General features: G+C 36.2%; 1 protein-coding gene and 1 long non-coding RNA gene across 2 annotated transcripts; one reads left to right on the top strand and one right to left on the bottom strand.

Annotated features, from left to right (window-relative positions):
• Positions 1-251: 251 nt before the first annotated feature.
• On the bottom strand, positions 252-1,884 carry LOC148924258 (uncharacterized). The gene is made up of 3 exons (XM_089059031.1): positions 1,814-1,884; positions 328-1,768; positions 252-284 (listed from the first exon to the last, which is right to left on the bottom strand). The coding sequence occupies exons 1-3, from the start codon at positions 1,882-1,884 to the stop codon at positions 252-254; spliced, it is 1,545 nt and encodes a 514-aa protein (XP_088915157.1).
• Positions 1,885-5,302: 3,418 nt separating this feature from the next.
• On the top strand, positions 5,303-6,899 carry LOC125197886 (uncharacterized). The gene is made up of 3 exons (XR_007172268.2): positions 5,303-5,651; positions 5,757-6,549; positions 6,733-6,899. It is a non-coding gene; the product is annotated as an uncharacterized LOC125197886 (long non-coding RNA).
• The last annotated feature ends 18,618 nt before the right edge of the window (positions 6,900-25,517 follow it).

Below are 25,517 nucleotides of genomic sequence, written 5' to 3' on the forward strand. Positions count from 1 at the left end.
CGTCCCATCTTTCTTCTTCACAAAAAGTACTGGTGCTCCCCACGGTGAGACACTGGGTCTGATGAAACCCAAGTCCATCAGTTCTTGAAGTTGCATCTTCAATTCCTCCAATTCCTTCGGGGCCATTCGGTATGGGGCTTTCGATACTGGCGCGGACCCGGGTTCGAGATTGATGGTGAATTCCAATTGCCTATCCGGGGGTAAACCAGGTAGATTGTCGGGAAACACATCTGGGAACTCTCGCACTATTTCTACATCTTCAATTTTCCTCTCTTCTTTTCTCTCTTCATTCAGGTAGACAAGATAGGCCGGGTGGCCTTTTCGTACAAGCGTTGCGGCTTGTAACGCGGAGATTATGGATTTCCGCTTACCCAAGGTAACCCCATGAAAGTTAGTGGCGTCCTTCTCGGGAGGGTGAAAAGAGATTTGTCGTTGGTTGCACAGGATAGTGGCATAGTTTTCAGCTAGCCAATCCATTCCAAGGATTATATCGACGTCGGACATGGGCATAACACTCAAGTTGTTGACTAATAACTGATGTCCTCCAAAAGAAACCTCTAGGTTTGAGCAGAAGCACTTAATTTCAATTATTCCTCCGACAGGCGAAGACACCCTAAGTATATGTTCAACTTGATTCGTTGGGATGTCTAAGGTATCTATGCAAGATGCTGATATGAAGGAGTGCGATGCACCAGTATCAAATAAGAGAATGACAGGTACACCGAGGAGCATAGCCATACCTGCCAGATTTCCTTGGTCCCCTTCCGGTTTCTTCTGTCTGAGAGCATAGGCACGGGCCTGTGATGGGAGACTCGGCCTCCGAGGATGCTGCTGCTTTGGTGGAGGAGGTAACTGTGGTGGTTGCCAAGGTTGCATCTGGATTGCTTGCAACTGTGTGCGCTGTGCTGGCTGGTTCGACCTTGCCCCTACTCCAGAAGTCTTGTTCGGACAGTTCCTAGTAAAGTGGCCATTCCTTCCACACACGAAGCAAATGTCTGTCCCTGATCTGCAGATTCCCATGTGCACCTTGTTGCATCTGGGGCATGGTCTCAGATTTGATTGATAGCCCCGAGTTGGATTTGGGGCATTTTGTCTTCCAACGTCATGGTGGTGAGATTGTGGTTGCCATTTTTGTTGTTGAGGACCTCGGGTACCTTCCCATTTGCGTTTTTCTTTGGACCCTTGGGGATGGTTTTGAGGAGGTACCGGAGCTACAGTCTGAGTGCTCCGTTCAGTGGGCATTGCCGCCTCTATATCCAAAGCTCGGCTCAGGGACTCCAGATAGGTCAATCCCCCGTTGCTAGCTAATGCCATCCTAATCTCGTGTCTCAGACCGGCACAAAATTTCTCCGCCATCCTTTCATCAGTGTCGACTTGTTCTGGAGCATATCGGGACATCTCGCAGAAAACCCTATTATACTCTGTTACTGACATCCTTCCCTGCTTAAGGTGATAGAATTCCACTTCCTTCTTCTTTCGGTAACTCTTAGGGATGTACTTATCATACATTTCTGCCTTGAACTGCTCCCAAGTTAAGCTTGCAATCTGGCCTGGGGTCATGGTCTTCTTACGTGCCTCCCACCAGAAATCGGCCGATCCGGCTAATTGGAAGGTCACGCATGTCATACGCTCTCCATCTGTGCATTGCAGGAAGTTGAATATCCGTTCCATTGCACGCACCCAAGTCTCAGCCTCGACCGGGTCGCCCAGTCCGTTAAAGCTTGGTGGATTCTGTCGGAGAAAGACTTCTTCAATCCTGCGTTCAATCCTCGGAATTTGCATAAGTGGTGGTGGGGGAGGTGAAGGTGGAGGCGGAGGTGGAGATGGAGGTGGTGGCGTAACTTCGCGCCAACCTTCATGATTTCCTTCGTCAATTTGGGGCATTCTTCCACCGCGCCCCCTTCCCCGTCCTCTAGGACGTCCTACCCTCCTAGGTGGCATTCTATAAACGAAATTATTATTATTGAGACAGTAAATAAATGAATAAATAAAAAACAAAACACGTGTTGGTCTCTTGTACATAATTTTAATTGAAGGCAACCAACAAGAGGCATAATAACATCACATATAAACAAGATACGATCGTAAGCATAAAACATCTTCATTTTTTTATATATATCAAGCCAAAATTGCCTCTAGAGAGGTCTTTTCGTACATAACTGATCCTCCTACACATCCTACGAAAGTCCCAAAATTCTACGCGATCGACAAAAGAAAAGCGTGAAACCGTAGGAAAGAACAGTTTTCACGTCACAAGGGGACTAGAGATAAACAACTAGCATCAAGACGGCCTCATAAAGGGTCCGTTGCTGATGATACATAACTAACACTACCCTACCAGTCGCCATCCGAGTCTAGAGAGCTCAGCCCAGAGCTTCCCTCAAAGTCATCGTCGCTGCTGATCGCAATCGGGTCATCCTCGGCTCCTCCTGGTAACATCCCTAGCATGGGAGGAGGCATTGCAGCATCTGGGACTGCCCAAACTTCGCGGCGTATCTCAGCCCTGATCTCCTCGTAGCGGTTCTGATAGTACTGGTACCAGTCCGTGTCCAACTCATCGGGGTGGGGTAGCTCGCCAGGCACCCCCAAGGACTGTCTGCGCTCAGAAGGACTCCTCATCTGCGGAGCTGCCTCATCATCTGCCGGATACTCTATCGGGTACTCATCTTCTTCTGGGGCAGCGATCATAGGGGCCTTGCCCCGCCATGTGGGGTCATGCTCCTGGCTGGGAAACTGGCGCACTCCCTGGGGTCGGTCGTAGCCCAGGGGCAAAACCATCTCCTGTCTGCGTGAAGGTCCTGCCTCGTGATCATACTGGCCCTGGGGCTCAGTAATAGGGAGGGTCGGAGTTTCCCACTGAGGTGGGGGCGGTGCTAAGATGTCTGGGGAGGCTGGCGGAACGTTCTGGTATCGCAAATACTGATCAATAATGGCACATAGGAAGCCTGGGAAGTCTCCCTCATCCTCTAGGGTGTCGGGCCGACGATGAATGAAATCATCTGCTAAGCTGGCTGTCCATATCTCCCAATCGTCAGGTAGTAGGGGAATCAGATGGCGTATGCCGTCAATCCCTGTGACGCCATGCTCGTGGGCTGTTTCCCACAACTCATAAAACCTGCATAAGACCCTCAATATGTGCACTCCAGGACGAGGACTGTAGGACTGATAGGCGAGTATCGCATTGTCAGCGATAGCCTGGGGTGTGACTTGCTTGCGAGCCGTCCGGCGTTGGTTCATCTACACATGGTGTTTTACCGAAACAATAAGTAAAGGAGAAAGTTGCTTAAGGATACACAACAATACTTCTTTTGGCGAAAAGCAAAGGGTGTACTTGGCCAAAGCCGCACGCATCGGGATAGGCGTTCATTATTAAGGGAATTTGTGTGTCGGGTTTGTAAGCGTAAGATCAATTTGTCATAATATAAGCATCGGGAAATGCTTTGTTAGAACGGAGGTATTTCGAATTCGTTCGTCAGGGCATAGGAGATTTTACGTATCTCTTTGTACTTCCACCATGAATCCCATAACATTGGCACAAAGATTACATCGCTCGGGAAAGCGAGAATCACAAATATACTTATTTCTTCTAAGTTCTCATTTCAGGGGTGCTCATTTTATCAGCTTGATTAATTTTTATTTTTTATTTTTTTTTAAGACATCTTACAAGAAGAATAAATTACCTTCATTCAGGTTGAGGGCGATAAAATTGGTGCTGAGTTGTGGTCGATCTCGCTAACTTAGTCTAGCGAATCAAGTCTAGACTTTTCTTTTCAAAGAATGACTCACGGTTACAGAGCAGAAAACCTAGGCTCTGATACCACTCTGTCACGACCGCGCCTTGCTAAGGATAGCATTGCTCAGTTAATCATGACCCGGGGAGGGAATTAAGAAGAGGGGATAGAAAGGGGATGAAAGAATTAATGATAAGACACAAATATTTCTTCATAAGATGAGTGATGTTCACGAGACAACAAAGATCATGAGAATTTGAAAGAGTGTTTATCACAGATCACTCGTTACTGATCGTTTTTCCTATGACCCATCTACTACAAAATACTACGACAAAAGCACAGCGGAAGGAGTTGTAACCACATGGTCATGTGTATGAAGACACATGCCACGAAAATCCTACAAAAGAGATGAGACGACCTCCAACTCCATTCAGCCACCATTTCATCACTTGCTCAACCTGCACATTTAGAAATACATGCAGGGCTGAGTACGGGGTACTCAGTGAACACATTGCCGAAAGATACACATATAAGAAAAAGTTATTATCGTGCCATCACAGTAACACACGGGGGTTTTCTTAAAGGCCCGAGCTTACTAAGTTCATTTTCATAAAGTTCGCTTGATCAAGCTAAGTTCATTCCATCAATCCGCCATATCTGATAGTTCATTGTGTGTCGGGAAGGTGGCCACCTTCCACGATCACATTGACCGGCCAACCCTTACGATGACTCACGGTCCATTCCTTTGTGTACACTAACTCGAATAGGATCTTGGTCCTATTGGAGCCGAATTCGTTCCATTCATTCATTAATTTGGCATCGCCAAGTAGATAGGCATCATAAAACAAATAATTTATGGCACGATAACATTTTAAAATAAAAAAGTAAGTGCAATTTTATCAAACAAAAATCATTTCATATATTTGATAATTTTTATCCACACTTAATGTGTTGGATATAAAGCCCACCTCAAAGCTTCCAAGTAAAACTCTACAAAAGCTCGACCTTGGGTAATCAAACTCCGCGAACACACCCTTCTCGAAAGAGTATAATGATTTAAATTAGTTTTTATGAACATACATAAGGTGCATGACATGAAATGATCCTACATGTAGTATGCGTCCTACGTTCGGGGTTCGATCAAGATAACTTCATTCCACTTAAAAAGTGGATTTCTATTTCATAAGAGACCTTAAAATTTATTACTTGAGAGATGGTTCATTTAGCTCCTACATTCTTAACTTCACGAAATTAAGTAAGGAGGGCAAGATATTAATTAATCATAAGATTAATTATTTAAAAGCTTCAAACATTTCAAGAAATATTAATCCAAAATTAAGAGATAAGGTTCATTTTATTACTTATGCTTCAAAGCCCAAAATTCTCATTTCCTCTAAATTCTTTGGCTCAAGATAAACATAATTAAAAGACCATCTTGCAAATAAATAAATTACTTGGCCCAAAGGGGAGGCCCAAAGAAAGAAAAAAAACAAAAGGAACCCTAGAAGAACAAAAATCAGATTTCCTCTCCCCCCTTCTTTTCTTCTTCACAGCGGCGCCCCTCCCCCCTTCTCCTTCTCTCCTGCCCAGCCGGCCATGGCGTCGCCGGCGAGCGACGCCGGCCGGCCAGCCTGCCTCTCGTCTCTCTCTCAAAATCTCCATCCAACCGTTCCCTATCTCGCGGCTCCTCCCTCTCTCTCGGTCTCACTCTCGGTTTCTCTCTCTCTCTCTTCTACTCCGCCGGGTTCAGCCACGGCGCTGCCGGCGAGGGCGCCGACGCGTTTCCTCTCTCTCTCAGTCTCGCTTTCTCTCGGTCTCGCCTCAGCCGCCTTGGCGTCGCCAGCGAGCGACGCCGGCCGCCGGCCGTGTCTGCCTCCTCCTCTCCTCGTCGCCCGTTCACCTCCAACCTCCGCCGTCCAGGTACTTCTTCTTCTTCCCTCCTTCCCTTCATCCTTTCACCTCACACACTAAGTTTATGGACGTTCGAACATACACACATACTTCTTACTCTCGGTTTGATTTCAGGCGCCAATTCGCCCAGTGAGGGGAGAAGGGTGTAGCGGGGTTCCTTTCGGGGTAGCTGCGGCGTCGTGGGTGGCTGCCGGAGGCAGTAGCGATGGCGGTGGCTGTTGGGGACAGCAGCGGGGCGGCTGGCTGCCGGAGACAGCAGCGGGGCGGCGGTGGCTGCTCCGAGGGCAGCGAGGCGGGGGTGGCTGTTTTCGGTGGCTCGGTGTTTTCATGAACTCTAAAGAGCTAAGTCCACATTTTCATCTTATGCTCGATATTAACTTGGATGAGAGAGTTCGTGGTTTCAAGAATGACAACATGTTTTGGTGTTCAAGTCTATTGGTTTAAACATATGATAGCTAAGTTATTGTTTGAACCAAAGGAATTTAGGTATGTGCATAGATAGTCTTATGTTCAAGGTACCTAGTTCTTGTTTTAAAAAAAGTGAGCAATGTTTGGTCTATTGATATTGGTATGAGAAGGGAATGTTTGAATGAATCGCTATCATGGTGTGATCGAATTTAATCAATTGTGATGTAAAATCTAGAGAATTTAACATGGTGAAAGAAAGTTACCTTGAAGAAGTGGAGGTGGTGACAAGAGACTTTATTTCCTTTGCTTGAAACTTTCCAAATCCTCACTTGAATGAAATTTGATGGTGTAGTGTTTCTTTGTAGTGGAATAAAAGATTTCAAGGATGAGATGAGTGTAGTATTTATAGAAGAATTGATGCATAGGAAGAACATGGGTAAAAGCTTGATTCATGGAGGAATTATATTGCCCAATGGTTATGGACTTCTTGCCAAATGTGGTAAGTTGTCACTTCAATCATTTGTCATGCCAAAAATGGCAAGAATATTATGTCTTGTCGTCTAAAAAAGGCGTGAGCCGTCGTTGGAGAACGTGAGCCGCCGTTGGATAAGCGTGTTTGATGTGATTTGATTTCGTCGATTGTCTCGTCTTGATTTAACGTGCTTCTTATCCATTCGTGTAGGTATCGGGGTTCAAGACGTGGCTATTGCGCAGGATCCGGAGAGCATGGAGAGTATTTATTTTTATTATTAACTCTATTCAAACGTTGAACTCGTGTACGAACATTTATTTTGAACTCGGTCTTCACAAACGGACTTTTATTAGAGCAAACTTTATTTTGAAATATTACTATTTTTGTTTTCCACTCAAAATATACTTCACAATGATTAATCATAACGAGAAGTAATAATAATAAAAAAAAATTAGACGCGAAACCTATATATATATATATATATATATATATATATATATATATAGATCGATGTTCTAAGCCTTAGGGTAAAAAGTCGGGGTGTTACAATGTTATCGATAGTCCTTAACAACATATGTTTGGTTTGTTATTTAGAGTGTCTTCGGTGGCGCCCCTCCCACTAGGACTTCCCACAAAATTGTTTGTCACGTCTTCACTAGCCCTTCCATTCCACTGCCACATCACTAGGACTTCCCACTAGGACTTCCCTCAATTATTCAATTTACGGACTTATAATTTACGGAATTAAAATATCGACACGGAATATGGGAAAATTCGCAAACTTCATTAAAAAAAGTACATAATTAAAAAAAAATTACATAATTTAAAAAAAAAACTTATATTATTTAAAAATACAATTACATAATACCCTCGGCTCTCACTCCTCCTCGTCCTCGTCCTCGTCGCCCGTGCCGCTGCCGCTGCCGCCTCCGACGTGCCCGCCCCCAATCTCGACGCTATAATCATCAATGGGTGGCATTCATAAATCGCGCCGACATTGATCGACCACATCCTTGCACAGCCTTTTGAACACATGATCGTGGGTGTTAAACCACTTACTCGTGCTCTGCATCAGGGTCTTTGTTAGCTAAGCGCGGGCAAGACAGTCATTACCTGGGTCTTCTGGGGCCTCCGATTCGACCTCGTAGGACCCGCTGCCGCTGCCGCTTCCCCTCACCATCTGCTGCGCAGCCTTTTGCCCCATCGGGCGACGACTACGGCGAGAGTCTGTTCGTGGTAGCAGGGCCACTTCCTCGGCTTCAGGGAGCTCGTGCGAACCAGCACTGCTGCTGTACTCACCGGAAGAGTTGATCTTCGTCCACTTCCAGCCCGAGTCGACAACCACAACAAACTTTTGTGATTCCCTGACCACGAGAAAGGCCTCCCATTGGTCAAACTCTTTGAACTTCAATTCTTTGTCGGGGTACAGGGCCAAGGCTCGTCTCTTCACATCATCCTCAGACATGCCGCTGGTTGCCATGCGCATGTTGTTTTGGTAGAGGGCGGCAAAACGACTGAGCTTAGGCCTCAACCGAAGCCACTGTTTCCGGCATTGCTCGGAAGTGCGAGGCTTCGCCCTAGACGGTTTGCATATGCGGTAGGCCTCACTAATGCGAAGCCACAATTGGTCAACATACTGGTTCGGCCCGACATAGGGATCCTCTACTACACCGACCCAGGCCTTCGCATGCGCGGAATTTTCCCACACGGTCCAGATCGTCCTCCTCTCCTCCGCCTCATCCTCACCCTCCTCCTCTGCCCCCGTGTTCGAGGAAGCGCTCGGGACATTGCCCTTGCCCCTACCTCCGCCCCTGGTCTTGCCCTTGCCTTTGCTCCTGCCCCTTGCAACAGGCTCCGCCTCATCGGGAGTCTCACGGATCGGCGATAGCCCCAACTCCGCTCCCATCTCCTCAAAAGAGAAAGTCTCGATGCCGGCATACTGAGTCTCCGGAACAGTACTAGGGGAATCGTCGGCCAACAAATCTATATGTGGACGATAGACAGATTCCCTAGGCGTCCTCGGGCTGTTGTGCTGCATCGACCCACCCACCGCCATATTTGGCGACGTACAACCCATCCCCACTGCTCCGGGCATCATCCCACCAACCCCCGCCATATTTGACGGCATACCGCCCATCCCCGCTGCCCCTGACATCATCCCACCCACCCCCGCCATATTTGACGGCGTACCGCCTATCCCCGCTGCCCCGGGCATCATCCCACCCATCTGACTCATCCACTGGAACATATTGTAGAACATTTGGGGAGTCAGCCCCGCCATCCCCGCCATCTGGGGATTCATCCCTGCAAATTGGGGATCCATCCCCGCAAAGTTTCCCTCTGTTCCGGTGGGAATCGTGGGTGTGTTTCCTCCGCTCGTGGTGGGGGAATTTCTATTGTACTCCATTGTAGTAGAAATAAAATTTTAGATTTAGAGACCAAACGAGGGCCACTCATTTTTCTTAATCTTATGGTTATGATTAATTTATAATTAATTTAATATTTTATTAAATAAAAACATTTTTTTTATTTTTATTTTATTTTTTAGATTTTATTTAATTTTTTTAAAAAAAATTTGAATTTTTTTTGAATTTTTTTTTAGTTTTTTTTTTAATTTTTTTTTATTCGATAAAAACTTGCTGGAGTAAATAATGAACTATATTCACTACATAATGAACTAAATGAATGTATGTTATGAACTTATTACTTCATTCAGTCATGCTATTACTTCATTCCGTTAGCTTATTACTTCATTTATTCATGCTATTACTTCATTCTATTAGTTTATTACTTCATTCTGTTAGTTTATTACTTCATTCAATCATGCTATTACTTTATTCCATTAGTTTATTACTTCATAATGTGTTATGACATAATTATCTTTCAGTTGGGTTTAGGGTTATTACTTCATTCTGTTAGTTTATTACTTCATTCAGTCATGTTATTGTTATGAGCTTATTACTTCATTCAGCCGTGCTATTACTTCATTCCGTTAGTTTATTACTTCATTTATTCATTCTATTACTTCATTCTGTTAGTTTATTACTTCATTCCGTTAGTTTATTACTTTATTCAGTCATGCTATTACTTCATTCCATTAGTTTATTACTTCATAATGTGTTATGACATAATTATCTTTCAGTTGGGTTTAGGGTTATTACTTCATTCCTTTAATTTATCACTTCATTCAATCATGTTATTACTTCATTCTATTTGTTTAGTACTTCATTCCGCTAGTTTATTACTTCATTCAATCATGTTATTACTTCATTCCGTTAGTTTATTACTTCATTCAGTTATGTTATTACTTCATTTCATTAGTTTACTACTTCATTTCATTAGTTTATTACTTCATTTTATTATTTTATTACTTCACAATATGTTATGACATAATAATCTTTCAGTTGAAGTAAATTCAGTATATAATGAATGCGAAAAATTACTTCATAACTTACATTCATTTAGTTCATTATGTAGTGAATATAGTTCATTATTTACTCCAGCAAGTTTTTATCGAACAAAAAAAAATTCTAAAAAATTTTTTTAATTTTTTTTTAAAATTTTTTTTTAAAAAAAATTAAAAATTTTAAAAAAATAAATTAAAAACGTTTTTATTTAATAAAATATTAAATTAATTCTAAATTAATCATAATCATAAGATAAAGAAAAATGAGTGGCTCAAATTTAGTCTCTAGTTCGGTCTTTAAGAAGGGTTCGACACTGATCACAATATAGAGAGTTGTGATCAATGTCGAACCAATTTTAAAGACCGAACTAGAGACCAAATCTGGGCCATTAGATCTAGTTTTTTTGATGAGATGTGCTGCTGTGAAAAAAATTTCTGCTTCATTACTAGCCCATTTTACTACATTGTATAGGTTTATTACTTCATTCTGTACATAATACCTTGAAACTACAACATGTTTTTACTTGCTTCCAGTAGGTTTTGAAATGATTCAACATATGCTTCATTCAAATTCATTGACGTGGGTTTTTGCTTGATTAACATTTAAAAATGCAATTTATTCAAGTGAGTTTATTACTTCATTCAGAAATGTTATTACTTCATTAGATAAGATTTTTACTTCATTCCAGTAGGACTTCAAATGCTTCTACACATACTTCATTCCAATAATTTATTACATTATTCCATGTGTTTATTAAACCATATTAGTGTCATGGCGGTGGTGATAGATATTGTAGAGAGAAAGAACGGCACGCGACGGCGAAACCACATTTACGTACTAGAATGAAGTAAAAGCCTACTAGAATGAAGTAAAAACCTACTAGAATGAAGTAATATATTCTGGACGAAGTTAAATCTTCGTAACATGTTAGCATGACTTATTTACCTTCGGATGAATTAAAATAGGCTCGTGATGAAGGCGAAAATAATTATAAATTTCTGTATCTTATCCATAAAAAACTAGATCTAAAAGCCCTAATTTGGTAGGGTTCGGTGGTTCGGTCTTTAAGAGTGGATTTGTGGATAATGGGACTCTATAGATATATATATATATATATATATATATATATATATATATATATATATATACATATATATATATAGGGTTGCGTTAGTGTGCTAACTAATTTACAGTAATAACTAATAACTTTCAATATTGTGCATTAAAATTATCAACACAAAGACATAATTATATCAATACAACATGTAAATTTAAAATGTCAACACAAAGACATAAGTTTATCAGCACAAGAAGATTGATAAATTTATGTCTTTGTGTTGATGTTTTTAATATACAAAATTGATATTACTTATTAGTTATTACCATAACTTAGTTAGTATTTGATCACACACCTATATATATATATATATATATATATATAGGGGTGCGTTAGGCTCCTTTGCACCCTAAGTGTCCTATTTCCTTCTTAATCTCAGCCCTTGGATCCTTGAATTGGATGGTTGTGATCAATGCATTATTAGTCTATAATGTTGCATTATTAGCCGCTGTGCATTATTAGAATGAAAATGTGCATTATTAGTCAATAATGTTGCATTATTAGCCGCTGTGCATTATTAGAATGAAAATGTGCATTATTAGTCTATAATGTTGCATTATTAGCCGCTGTGCATTATTAGAATGAAAATGTGCATTATTAAATGACACGTGACATTAATCTAACCGTCAGATGACAAAATCGTGGGGCTAGGATTAAGAAGGAAAAAGGACAAAAGATATGAAAAGTATTTGAATACATCCCTATATATATATATATATATATATATATATGGGAGTGCTCAAATCAATAACCCAATTTATGTCAAAGATCCATGCAAATCTCATCCATTCAATTTATTAATCTAATGTCCTGTATTTTGCCACGTGGAATTGCTGAAAATTATTAAAAATGTCAAAAAGGGCATATATGGGAGATTACATATTGGACGGTTATTTGCAATCCCTTAATTCTCTCATTATTCAGACTAGTACGTGATTTTAGTTTTAATCAACTTCAAGATTAGTTACCTTAATTAATTTATTCACATTATTATATATATTTCAAATACAGATCACAACATAGACATTCTTTCATTTACCATTTCTTATTGTATTAAAATGAATTCTACACTGATATTTTATACTGGTATCTTGGTATCCATTATTGGTCAACCAAGTATATAATTCCATATTACTAAGCTGTAACGACTTACATTATTGATAATGTAGATTTACATTATTTAAGATAACAAACTTTTATACATGACGAATATGTTATATTGTAACATAATCTGTTAAATAATGTAACATGTTCCACGAATAATGTCTACACAGAAAATAATATATACATTACAGTTGCAATACTAAACGGAGTACAAAATCTTGCTACATTGTTCATGTTCTCCTAAAATAGAGTACGTCATCCCTCTTTCGACGACCTCCGTCCCCTACATCCTCTACATCCATCTCCTCAAGGTAATCGTCAAAGTCATCTTCATAATCTACTCTTGTCCTCTACGACCCTGTTCAAAGTTTATAATAAAAGTGAGATTACAGTCGCATACTGAACAATGTACGTCATATATGTGTTAAAATAAAGACATTATGAAAATGAATAATGATACATCACAAAATGAATAATGTATCACACACCAATATGAAGACTTAAGTCGTTTACATTATTGCCGTAGAGAGCATACATTACAACATAATGAATCTGTTATAATGTACCCAATTGGGGTAAATAATGTAAATTATAAAACACTGATAATGTACACAACAATTCACAATAATGTAGTACAAACATGGCGACTAATGTATGCTGACTAAGCAATAATGTATACGACAACCATGAATAATGCAACAACAACTACTAATAATACAAACAATGAACATCAATAATGTACATAACCTTGCATAGTAATGAAATACGAACAAGAGAAATGAAGTATGCTACCGGTAACAAACGTATCTTTACCTTAAAAATCGATTCTTTTCACGAAAATTCTAGGAACCATCTTGGTAATGTAAACATAAAATTGGACAATTCTAAACGGGCATTTGAGTAACTAATGTATATCGGAGATGATTGAGAGAAACCCATGTCTAAATTACCTTAAACTGATCGAAAAATGGAGGCTTCAACTGAAAGTTTCAAGCCTACGAAACTCGGCGTAGCTTTTACCAAATTCACGTTTCTACCACAATTTCAGTCGCCGATGTTGATATAAGCTTCGTCTTCCACTTTTGCGCGATGGGTTGAGGTCTCCGTCTTCAGTGGATAAAATCGCCACAAACTAGGATTGAATATAGAGAGCAAAAGTGAGAAATTAGGTTTTCGTCGATTTGGGGTAAATGAGAGAGAGAAATTGAGAGAAATAGCAGATATATCGCACCTGCCGTTTTAAAATTGAATCCTAAATAAGATGTACCAATTATACCCCCATAATGTAACCAGAACTCCTAAATAATGTAACTCGGGGTATGATATATACTTTACATCTAATCCGTTCATCAAGTTAATCCTAAGGCTAGAAATACATTTGAACTTAACACTAAAGGGTCACTTGGACCCTAATGCTCCCCTATATATATATATATATATATATATATATAAATCGAACGTCCGAATGGGACGTCCGAGTGTCGCCACAACGGCGGACGTCCGCCCGCCCGTGGGGAGGACGGGCGAGCCCATGCGACGGTCGCGGGCGCCCTTCGGAGCCACTACGGCGGACGTCTAGTCGGACGTTGGCGACGTCCTACCGGGACGTCCGCCATTGGAGACACTCTTAAAGTCACATTATAGTAGGAAATTCCAAAACTACCCTCTAACTTTTTCTATATTTCTAAGACTGGAGGCTATATTAGTAAATTTTAGGTAATTTAAGATTGAAATAATATTACATAGATTATTATCATTGAATTATAATAAAATAACCATTTTCGGCCTTAATTCAAGGGGCCCTTGCCCATTGAACAGGCCACACAGAAAATTTGACCACCAAATCAAACGGATCATTATCTACCACTTCAAACACATCCAAGTGTATAAGACACCTCACTCACGTTTTTACCGAACTAGAATATATGAGATGGAATTTTTTAATAAAACTAGAATTAATTATTGTTTACATGACAAAAGGTTAACGGTTCTATTATACCGTAACACTAACAGAACTTTATTATTATTTAATAAAATTAAAGTTCATTGTTATTTACACTAGTATCACACCTGTGCTATGCACGGTTCATTTATTTTTTTCATAAATATGAAATATTTATTTGAAATAGATAACAATATTATTATATATGTCTAAAATTGTAAATATATTATAAACGTATACAACAATACATTTGATAAAAGTAGTAAATTTTATTAGTGTATAAATATTACTTATTCTTAATAAATCTATTTTATAAAAAATAATTATTTAATTTACTGATTCTGAATTCTGGTTGTGTCACTTTTTTTATTTTTGTCTTAAATAATATTTATTTTCATATGCAAAATGTCTATTTTTCATTATTATCACAAAATTTAAGAGTCTTCCATACATTATTTCTTAAGATAGATTCCAATGGCATTAAAGATCAAAACAAAAATTATAATATAATTGAACAATAGTTCTAACGTCACCAAAACGAAAAATCCTAAAGAATGTATAATTACCACTTCTCCTAATAAGATTTAAGATATTGTTTATCAAAAGCTATAATTTAAGATTGCACTGGTGAGACACTTCCTAGTCGAACTTTATTTCATTGCATTATAGTGACCCTATACACTAAAACCCCAAACCTTGAACCCTAAATCCTAAACTCTTAACTTTAAAATATATTTACCATGACCAACAAATGAGCCAAAGCTCAATAAAATTCTCCCTCCGTCCCAGTTCAATTTTACTTTGTTGATCACTTATTCTATTTTGAGGGTTTTAGATCTGTATTCGATATCTTACACTGATAATCCTTACTGATAATCCTTGGCTGATAGTAGAGGTTTTTTTTACCTGAATCTTGGCTGCAAATCTGTTTATATGCTCATTCAAAAAAGTGTTTTACTATATGGCTATGTGAACGGTAAACAAAAAAATGAATTTTGCTTGCATTCATCCAAGCATCTATTCACCCAATGGTATTATTTATTGCAGCCAGAAGTAGTGTTTTGTTGAAGGTAAACTTGTATTCTATCTAATCGAATAATTATGTTTCACAGGTGCTAGGAATGTAATCGAAGGAATGAAATACATATGTGAAGGCTCAAATAACTTATTATTAGATGTTTTATTATTTTTGAATTATACATAATTTAACATTAGTATAGTTGTTATTAATAATATTAAACCAAACAAATAATTAACTTAAATAATCATCTTTACTAATTTTTAAGTGAATCACAACTAATTTATAAATAATAGAAATTGTCAAACATGAATAATAGTGTATTTTTTAAAAAATAAAAAATCAAAACAAATTTGAATTTCTTAATTATAGTGTTTTGTTAAAACTAATTTGTTTTATATTTAACATTAAATGTAATTAAGGAAACTCAGAGTACAAATCTCTATTCTGAAATCTCTAATTACAAAACTACAGGCAATCCTCTCATTGTTATATTGATCAAGATTAATATGGACCATTCACAAAGTGTACAAAATCTCTATTAAAATTAATGATGGAGAATTGTTGTCTGATTAACAATTTAGCATCGATTATGATCAAATAATACATGTCCCTAATATCTAGACCTAAAAATTGCTTCAAATATTGCATATATAAATTGTTAATTTTAAAAAATAAAATATCCCTATAATATAGCCTTAAAAGATGCCTCTACCATTACATATATTTCCATGATGGAATCTATTCATATAATCAGCCACTAATTATACAATTATACACAGTTTATAATTCTAACTCATTTGTGCAATGTGGACGTTTGATAACTTTATTAGCCGATATATCCTAGCAAAAAAAGCTTTCATTCTCATCTTCTTCGTCAGATATTTACGTGGCTTTTTTTTCTGGACAACAAACATCTTCATACCCGAACTTTACTCGTCGACCGGCTCAATTAGTTACTTCTCTCCCTTTCTCTATTCAACAAACAAAGAAGCAATAGTGTAAATGAAATTTGCAACATATACGGGAACTCAATTATTTTGTAGAACAAAGTCAAATCAAATTTCTTATTTCCATTTCAGTAAATCATCCTTATACAAGTCAAATTTATAGAAAACGGGTAGCTTTTTGTATAGTTAGTGAATTTAATCCAATATTATTTGTTATAAATTTAATTGATAACAAATGAGTTACAAATTGTTTGACCTTTCACGTTATAATCTGCTAGTAATAAAAAAAAATTTGAATCAATTGATTTTATATTGCTGCTGCCGGTTTGTGTACAATTGCACCATAATGATGAAAACTTATTTTCTCTAATTAATATACAATCAATTGTAGTTATAGTAAAGGGTTTAGGAAACTATCGCTAAAGATTCAAATTCATTAATAAATCACAATTTTAATTAAATTATAAATTATTATTCAAAATGGCCATCCTTGTAAATATTAAATACGTATGCTGTATAAAACTATACTTTGCACGTTTGGGTACATAAAATATTTTTAGTAGATCCACAAAATATTTGTTGTATCCAAAAAGAAGATTAAAATCGTGGTGGGTTTACATTTAAATTATGGAATCATTCTAGTATATTGTTTGACGTTTGTAGTAAAATTATGATAATTGCACAAATTAATATTCTATTTAAATAAACTACTTTATTATTGGACTATTGAGTGGAAAACATTTTATTTTTCCAATAGTAACACATATTCACAATTAAAAATTTTTTGCAAGTGAATTAAATTAATGTCACACATGGTTCTAGATAAATTCTCCAAAGACTTTTCCACTTTTACTTTTCCTAATTATCAAAAAGTTAAAATTTAAAACTTTTTCGCTTTCTCAATTCTAATAAAAAATAGTACTAATAAATTTCGTAAAGATGAACATGTTTTAGGGATGTCCCAATTCTCTTAAAAATTGTTAGAAATATTAAAAATTCTTTAACCATCTACCGGCGATACTCTAATTATTACAATTAAAGAAAAAACAAAAGTAAGTGGAATAAAAATTATAATGAAAATAATAATAAAAAAACAAACTATAAGTAGAGTCGAGAAAAGCTCTCTTTCCGCAAGGTAAATTATGTTGTGCTAGTGCTCTCGATTTGACGTATTATTTCCAAAAATAAAAACGACTTTCTCCTACCATGTAGAAACACCGGCGATACTCTAACTATTACAATTAAAGAAACAACAACAGTAAGTGGAATAAAAATTACAATGAAAATAATAATAAAAAAACAAACTATAAGCAGAGTCGAGAAAAGCTCTCTTTCCGCAAGGTCAATTATGTTGTGCTAGTGCTCTCGATTTGACGTATTATTTCCAAAAATAAAAACGACTTTCTCCTAGCATGTAGAAACATTTCAAATCCGCTAGGCACCGAAAAAAATTGATGGAGCTCCGAGAATAAAGCAATATAGTGCTCTTAAACTACACACTAAAATGTAAAGAGCTTGAGAGATGAGGAGAAAAATGCTTTTATTCATGTGTAATCCATATACTATTCCAAGCCTTTTACAGGCACAAAATGATAATATAGAAAGACATGAAATTAAAACACCATAAACAATACAATTAAGACATTGGAGGTTATAAGAAGTGAAAAGCCAAAGGCTCCCATGATCACATTCCATTACTCACGCATTATATTTCAAATTTTCAATTGGGGATTCCTTTTTCATTTCATGAAAAGCATATTGATGGAGTATTTTAGTTTTAAACGTTTGAGTAAATGAGCTATAATTATTTGACCCTTTTAAATAATAAAGATAATTTTAATAGATAAATAAACCTTTTTAACTAAAATGTCATTATTTTAAATTTTTTATAAGATATATAGATATAGATAACAGAACAATAAATACACTTATTTTCCTAATGGTTGTAATATCCCCATTTTTCATTCATTATAAATAATGAATAACTTATAGGGATTGAGTGAAATTAAAACACTAAATAAACGTATTACTCATTTGGCAATATGTAGCATCCTTGACTCTCTAATGTGCATGGAATTGAAGTTTATGTTATATATAACTGAACGGGTAAGATGCACAATATTAATTATAAAATCAGGTTTAATTATATTATATTTTTAATTTCAAATGGCAGTATTGTAAATATCTCTAAAACTCCCCTTTTATATATGTATAGACAGATATAGATGAAATGGCCAGGTATTATATTTGTTGTTTGTAAACGTGTTTCAGTAATGAATATTAAGAGTCGCTTGTAAATGTTTGGGTTCATTTTTAATTATGTACAATAATAATGAGAATTCATGTTTTGTAATTAATATCCATGCATCGACAGAATCCAAAACAATATTGGAATGCATTAATAAAATTATAATTTTTCAACTAAAATGACATTTTCATAAATACCCCCAAAACTCACATTTCAAATCCGCTAGGCACCGAAAAATTGATGGAGCTCCGAGAATAAAGCAATATAGTGCTCTTAAACTACACACTAAAATGTAAAGAGCTTGAGAGATGAGGAGAAAAATGCTTTTATTGATGTGTAATCCATATACTATTCCAAGCCTTTTAGAGCATCTCCAATGGTGCATAGGCCAGCAATAGGCTAGCCATTCTCTCCCCTGCCACGTCAGCAATACTAAAAAATCCACCTGCCACATCAGATTTAGGCCAGCCATAGGCCAGCCGCAATAAAAATAATTCAAAATATACTACATTTACGGAATTAAAATTACGATTAAAATACGGAATTAAATTTACGACACATATACGGGAAAATTAATTCATTCCATTAATAAAAAGTACAAAGATTTAAAATAAAAAGTACATGATTTTTTTTTTAAAAAAAGGGCTTCAACACACGAGCCCCGCCACTCTCTACTCCTCATCGCCGTCGTCCTCGCCGCCGCCGCCGCCGCTGCCGCCGCCACCCGTGGTATCTGAGCCCACGTCGGAACCCGCTAGCCGTGCCCTCGCGATTTCCGAATCAACCCGCATGCTCTCGAGCATCTCGTGAAGAAACATCTTCTCCGTGGGGTTAGTGGCGGTCCTCCAATCTTGGAAGACCTTGTACATCTGATCCCGCGTATGGTTACGCGAATGGAGAGTGTACTCGAGTGGGGCGGGTGGGAGGGCGGAGGACTGGACCTCGCGGGGCGATAGGGGGGATCCGCCCCTCGCAGCCCGTTGCGCCCGCTTCTGTCCAACCGGGCGGGGGCGACCAGCAAATGAAGGAGGGGATGGAAACTCCTCAGCATCCGGAGGGAGGTCGTGGGATCCGCCGCTGTTGCCGCTATAGTTCAGCCTCTGCTTCTTCGGCCACCCAGCGTCGCACCCCGCCCGGAACTTCTCGGAGTTCTTCAGCAACAAAAAGCACTCCCAGAAGGTGAACTCCTTGTACGTCCCCGCCAAGGGGAACTGACTCTCGGCTATCCTCCGGGCGTCGTCCTCATTCTGCCACTACTGAGCTGACGGAGGGCGTTGGCGTACAAATTCGCAAAATGGCCCACCGCGGCCCTGATGCGCTCCCACCCCTTCCAGACCTCCTCCCCGCTGAAGTTCTTCCCGTGCGGGCAGTGCCTCCTATAGGCAGCTCTGATCTTCACCCACATGTTGACGACCCGCTGGTTGTTCGCAACCAGCGGATCGTCGCACACCTCCAACCATCCCGGCGTACTCATCCTCCGTCCACTTTCTTCGGCCAGGGGTGTCGTCAACAACGGGCTGCGACGACTCGCCGACCGCCTTGGCCTTCCCCCTCGTCTTCTTCTTCTTCGCCGCGGCCCGCCTCGCTGGAACGGGAGTGTCCGCATCCCCGAGATCGATCCTCGTATCATGCAATGACAGAAGGTCATCGCCAGTGAACTGCGTCTCCACTGGGGTCGACGTGTGAGACGAAGCCGTCAAAAAATCAAGCGAGGGACGATATACCGTATCCCCTCCCAATGACCCCTGCATCCCCCCCTGCATCCCGGGATGCATACCGTGCTGCATCCCACCCCTGCCACATCATCCCCATCATCTGCTGCTGCATCTGGGGCATAACCCCCCCCCCCCCCACCCGGGCGCTAACTGCCCGCCGCTCCCCTGCCCCCCGCCCAGCATCCCCCACGGCATATCCCCCTGGTTCCCCCCCTGCGCCCCACCCGGCGCACCGGCCATCATCCCCATCATCTGATTCCAAGGGATGTTAAACCCCGGGCCCATCTGCCCCCATCCAGATCCCACAGGTACCGTGGGAGTCTGAGATCCACTCGTCGCTGGACTGGACTCGTTGTTGTGATCCATCGCTCGATGATGCTCTTGTACAGAAAGTTAGAGAGCTAGCCGATCGGCCAGCTCGACGAATCGGCTAGCCGGTCGCTAGCCGACCATTGGAGATGGTCTTATAGGCACAAAATGAGAATATAGAAAGACATGAAATTAAAACCCCATAAACAATAAAATTAAGACAATGGAGGTTATAAGAAGTGAAAAGCCAAAGGCTCCCCATGATCACATTCCATTACTCACGCATTATATTTCAAATTTTCAATTGGGGATTCCTTTTTCATTTCATGAAAAGCATATTGATGGAGTATTTTAGTTTTAAACGTTTGTGTAAATGAGCTATAATTATTTGACTCTTTTAAATAATAAAGATAATTTTAATAGATAAATAAACTTTTTTTTAACTAAAATGTCATTATTTTAAATTTTTTATAAGATATATAGATATAGATAACAGAACAATAAATAAACTTATTTTACTAATGGTTGTAATATCCCCATTTTGTATTCATTATAAATAATGAATAACATTTATAGGGATTGAGTGAAATTAAAACACTAAATAAACGTATTACTCATTTGGGAATATGTAGCGTCTTTGACTCTCTAATATGCATGGAATTGAAGTTTATGTTATATATAATTGAATGAGTAAGATGCACAATATTATTTATAAAATCAGGTTTAATTAAATTATATTTTTAATTTCAAATGGCAGTAATATTGTAAATATCTCTAAAATTCCCCTGTATAGATAACAAAAAAGTTGACGAACAAATAATACCGTTAAATAAGAATTAATTGAGTGATATCATAAAACTAAAAGGATTTAATTATTAAACAAGTAAAATAGAGACGGACCTAATAAAATAAATAGTTATATTGAAAATTGAAATGATATAATATATTTAGCCATTTTTTCAATCATACTCCAAAGTATGGTCCCTAACACGGTAATGCATCTAAAACATAAAATAAGTAATAAGACATCAGAAAATTATGGCAAAAAGTTGTGGTCCAATCCATATAAATATTTTAAATTATACCTTAGTGAATATATCTTACATAAAAGATTTTGTGGCTGCGAATATAAGTTACCTGACATGTCTCTTTCAATTTTATTCATATACCTCGTCTTCATCTAAATTGTCATGTATTCGAATTGCTTTATCAAGTCTAATAGTGCGATGTCTCATTATATGTTCTTGTATATAAAGTGAATTACATGTATTTTTAAATGTATTTATAGATCATTGCACTAATCCATTTTATGTATGATTTTTTTTATAATTTTTGGTTCATAAGATTCTTATACCAATATATTTTATTTCATTAATACTTTTTACAAATTTTTATTTATTAGTAGGTCTTTATACTATTGCATTTTAATTTAAGTGATATTTATACTTTTATTTTTAATTTTATTGGATATTTAGTTAACAGTATTTAGAATTTAATTAATTTTTTCTTATGGAGTAATTAAATTTATTTATTTTTCTCTTATATGTTTTAAATTAATTTAGTTTCAATATCAACTCAAGATTATTGAAAATGATAAATTTTTAAGTTGAAAACAGACAGTATCAATAAATTTTCATTTTCCAGTCAATATTGCAACTGAAACACATGATTCCTATGTATAATGAGAGATGTGATCATATACAACTAAGATTTAAAATGATAACAGCAAACAAGGAGTATATGTCATTTAATTTTGAAATTCAGTGGTGTTTATTTATTTCACATATCAAATTATAAAACAGTTAATTCAAATCAAAAGGATAACTATTCCATTTAGCATAACATTACATATGGTTATTTTCTTATTTTTAGTCTTTGATTTGATCACAAAACCATTATGGAAATGATCATTATATGTAAAGAAATCACAAACCCACTTGCATATATACGTCTTTATATATGTAAACCCAAATGAACAGTTACGCCCAAAATATTTAATCCAGCCCAAGTTCAAAACTTCAAATCATTACAAACTAAATAATAAAATATAAACTCTTAATTGAATCAAACACAAACTTGTTCAAAAACACAAAAGAAGATACAATATATGGTATGTGTTGTGCAGTATCATAACTATTTTTAATTATTTTTACGTTTCACAATGACATTAGAGAAGGTTTTTAAATAAAAGGCGTCATTATTTTGATTACGTGCTAGGCAAATGCTAATATGCAATGACTTGCTCACCGAAGAATAGAACGAGTAAAGCCACACTTGAATAACTCGATTTGATTGACTCTGATTTAATCATCCCCAAAGTAATAATAATAGTATGATGTAAAGTTGCAAATAGATATATATCAATTATATAACAATTAAAAATATTAAGCATGTAACATGTTCATATGTTTTTTATTTGTTTCTGATAAATTTTAGCACGAATATAACTAGAGTCCATTTACTACTTAATCCTCCTATCAATTGTTAATCTCTTAATTACTAGTAACAAATGAAGAGGTATGAAGTTACTGTTTGTTTATATCTGGATTCTGGACGCCTACCGTTCCAACTTTTCTATTTATAGATTTTTGGACCGAAAATCCTAATGTTTAATTATTTATTAAACCGATTAATTTGTGCTGGTTTTTTCAAAGAATCGATGATTCTATCTTCTATTTCGTGATGATTCAAATTGCTGACTAATTAAATGAATGAGTAACGTCAGTATTAAATAAGTTGTGCTTCGTCTTCAAATCAATTTGAACCAATTCTACGGATACATTAAGAATTTATTTAGCCTTGAATATCATTCAACAACTCTGAATCTTATACCAAATTTTAAATAGGCTCCGATTATTGTTATCAATTAAAGACCTGCCAAAAATCTCAAATATGTCTAAACTAAACAATTGATAATATCCATTAAAATTCTGAACTATCACATATATATTGATTTTCGTTAGCGGAATGATGATGTGTATTTTACTATTTCCGGTTTTTTATATAATATAGATCAAGCAAGGTTGGATAAAACATCGTTGTTTTCCTAAATCAATATTGATAAAACAAACAAAAGATACACATCATCATTCTGTGACGAAAATCGTAACATAAGGTAGTCTATTTGTTACAAACTAAGTGGTCCAGGCAGGTCCTAGCCTAATTAATTGCATGAATCGTAAAAAGATAATGTTTATAAGATTTCTTAAATTCATAAAATAATACTCCGTCTGAATATTTTCTAGACTTTTTCCTCGATTCTATTGGGGACTTTCTTGGTGATTTGAATCCATAAAATTAAGTAGGTGAGAAGCAATTTTCAAATTTTAAAAAATAAAATAAACACTAGACACGGAAACAAGCAACAATATAATGAGCATTAAAACCTGCAAGGATTCCTATAATCAAGATGAGTAAAGCACAAAATGGCGCCATCCTTCTCAATCAAATAAAATACTTGATTACTAGCAGTATATAATTACATTATTTGCTAACATGGACAGGACGTGGTCTTATTTAATTGTTTTAACTAGTAATTTTACAAATGTACTTATTTGAACAGATAATATTGGGTTAGGTTTTGCATTCGCATCATCACCATTAGGATATTCAACACGCAACTTCTTGGAAGCAATCTCAGTTTATTTACTGTTTTTCCGTTTAATCATTCTCCTTTTCGTTTATATAGATTCTTATATTTAGTTTAGTTGCATTTTTTTTTCAAAAATTCAGTTCATGACAATGTCACAACTAGATTATATATATTTCATGATAAATCATTTTACGTTCACTCATGACTATTTTAATCTTAGACAAATCTTACATAGTTCATCTCACTATTTTTTGATCTTAGACCACCTTTGTGATTATAGATGAAGTTAATTACTTGTTTCCAATTAAATTAATCATATTTTATATATTTGGGAATATTTAATCATGATATCACCATGATGCATAATTTTGCAAGTAGATATCCTATAATTCGAGTTATCCGCATTAGACATATTAGATTCTTTGCCGCATCAATTGATTTAAATTGAAAGTTTTATTTTTAGGGGAAATCAATGGTTCTTTTACACTCGCATCTTTGTCTTAGACTCTTAGCCATATTTTAAATGAAAAATGATTTAGAGACATAATGTCTCCAAGCCATAATGCCATAATGAGGTTAAAATTGTAATCTTATATTATATTATATTTTTAATTAAATCTACACTTTTTTACATCTACCTTTTTGCCCTTCCATCTTAAATAAGGATGTGGTAGCTTAATTATGGAATATATATAAATGTGGAAGATATGATTTAAAATTAAAATATATACCTAAAGAAGTAGAATATTAGAGAAATGGGAGATTTATTCATATATGTTTTATTCAACGTAATGTTCCAAAACTAAGGAAATAAATGATGAGATTTGAACTTAATGAATAAATTATGAATCCATTTTATAAAAATACTAATCCTATATTATTTTCTTCTTTTTTCTTATATAAAATATTAGAGTTTTAAGCTCCATTCAGTATATCATTAAATAAAATAATAATAATAATAATAATAATAATAATAATAATAATAATAATAATAATAATAATAATAATAATAATAATAATAATAATAATAATAATAATAATAATAATAATAATAATAATTGACTTAATAGTTTTTATTTTAAGAATTTTGTAATTTTTATTATACTACTTCTTTCCTTTCCAAACTTTTAATTTATTTAAATTTTTTATTCTTAGAACATTGCAATCGAACTTTGATCAAATAAATAATTACAAGGCATTTTCTCTTTTGCTTTATAAATAGTTGAGTTATTAGCTCAATTCACTATATCTGAAATAAAATTAAGAAAATATGTATAATATATTAATACTAATTGGGTGTAGGTTTTTTTTATATCATACTTACTATTCTAAATTATTCAATTTTGAAAATTTAATTTATTCAAATTTTAATTTTTGGAAAATTATTGTCGAACCTTAGTCAAAATAAATATAATACTAATTGAATTTATTATTTTAATTTTATGTATTTTATAATATTAGTACTCTAGTTTGATTTTTGAGTATTTATTTTTATGTTATTCCTATGTAAAATATATAATATATTCTATTGAATTTCACCATTAGCTTTATTAGTCTTTATTATAGAAATTAGATCACCCCCTAATGATCTTG

The sequence above is a fragment of the Salvia hispanica genome, chromosome 5 (genome assembly GCF_029641045.1).
Source record: "Salvia hispanica isolate PSC_SH4W2 chromosome 5, Shi_PSC_v1, whole genome shotgun sequence".
NCBI classification, from domain to species: domain Eukaryota; kingdom Viridiplantae; phylum Streptophyta; class Magnoliopsida; order Lamiales; family Lamiaceae; genus Salvia; species Salvia hispanica.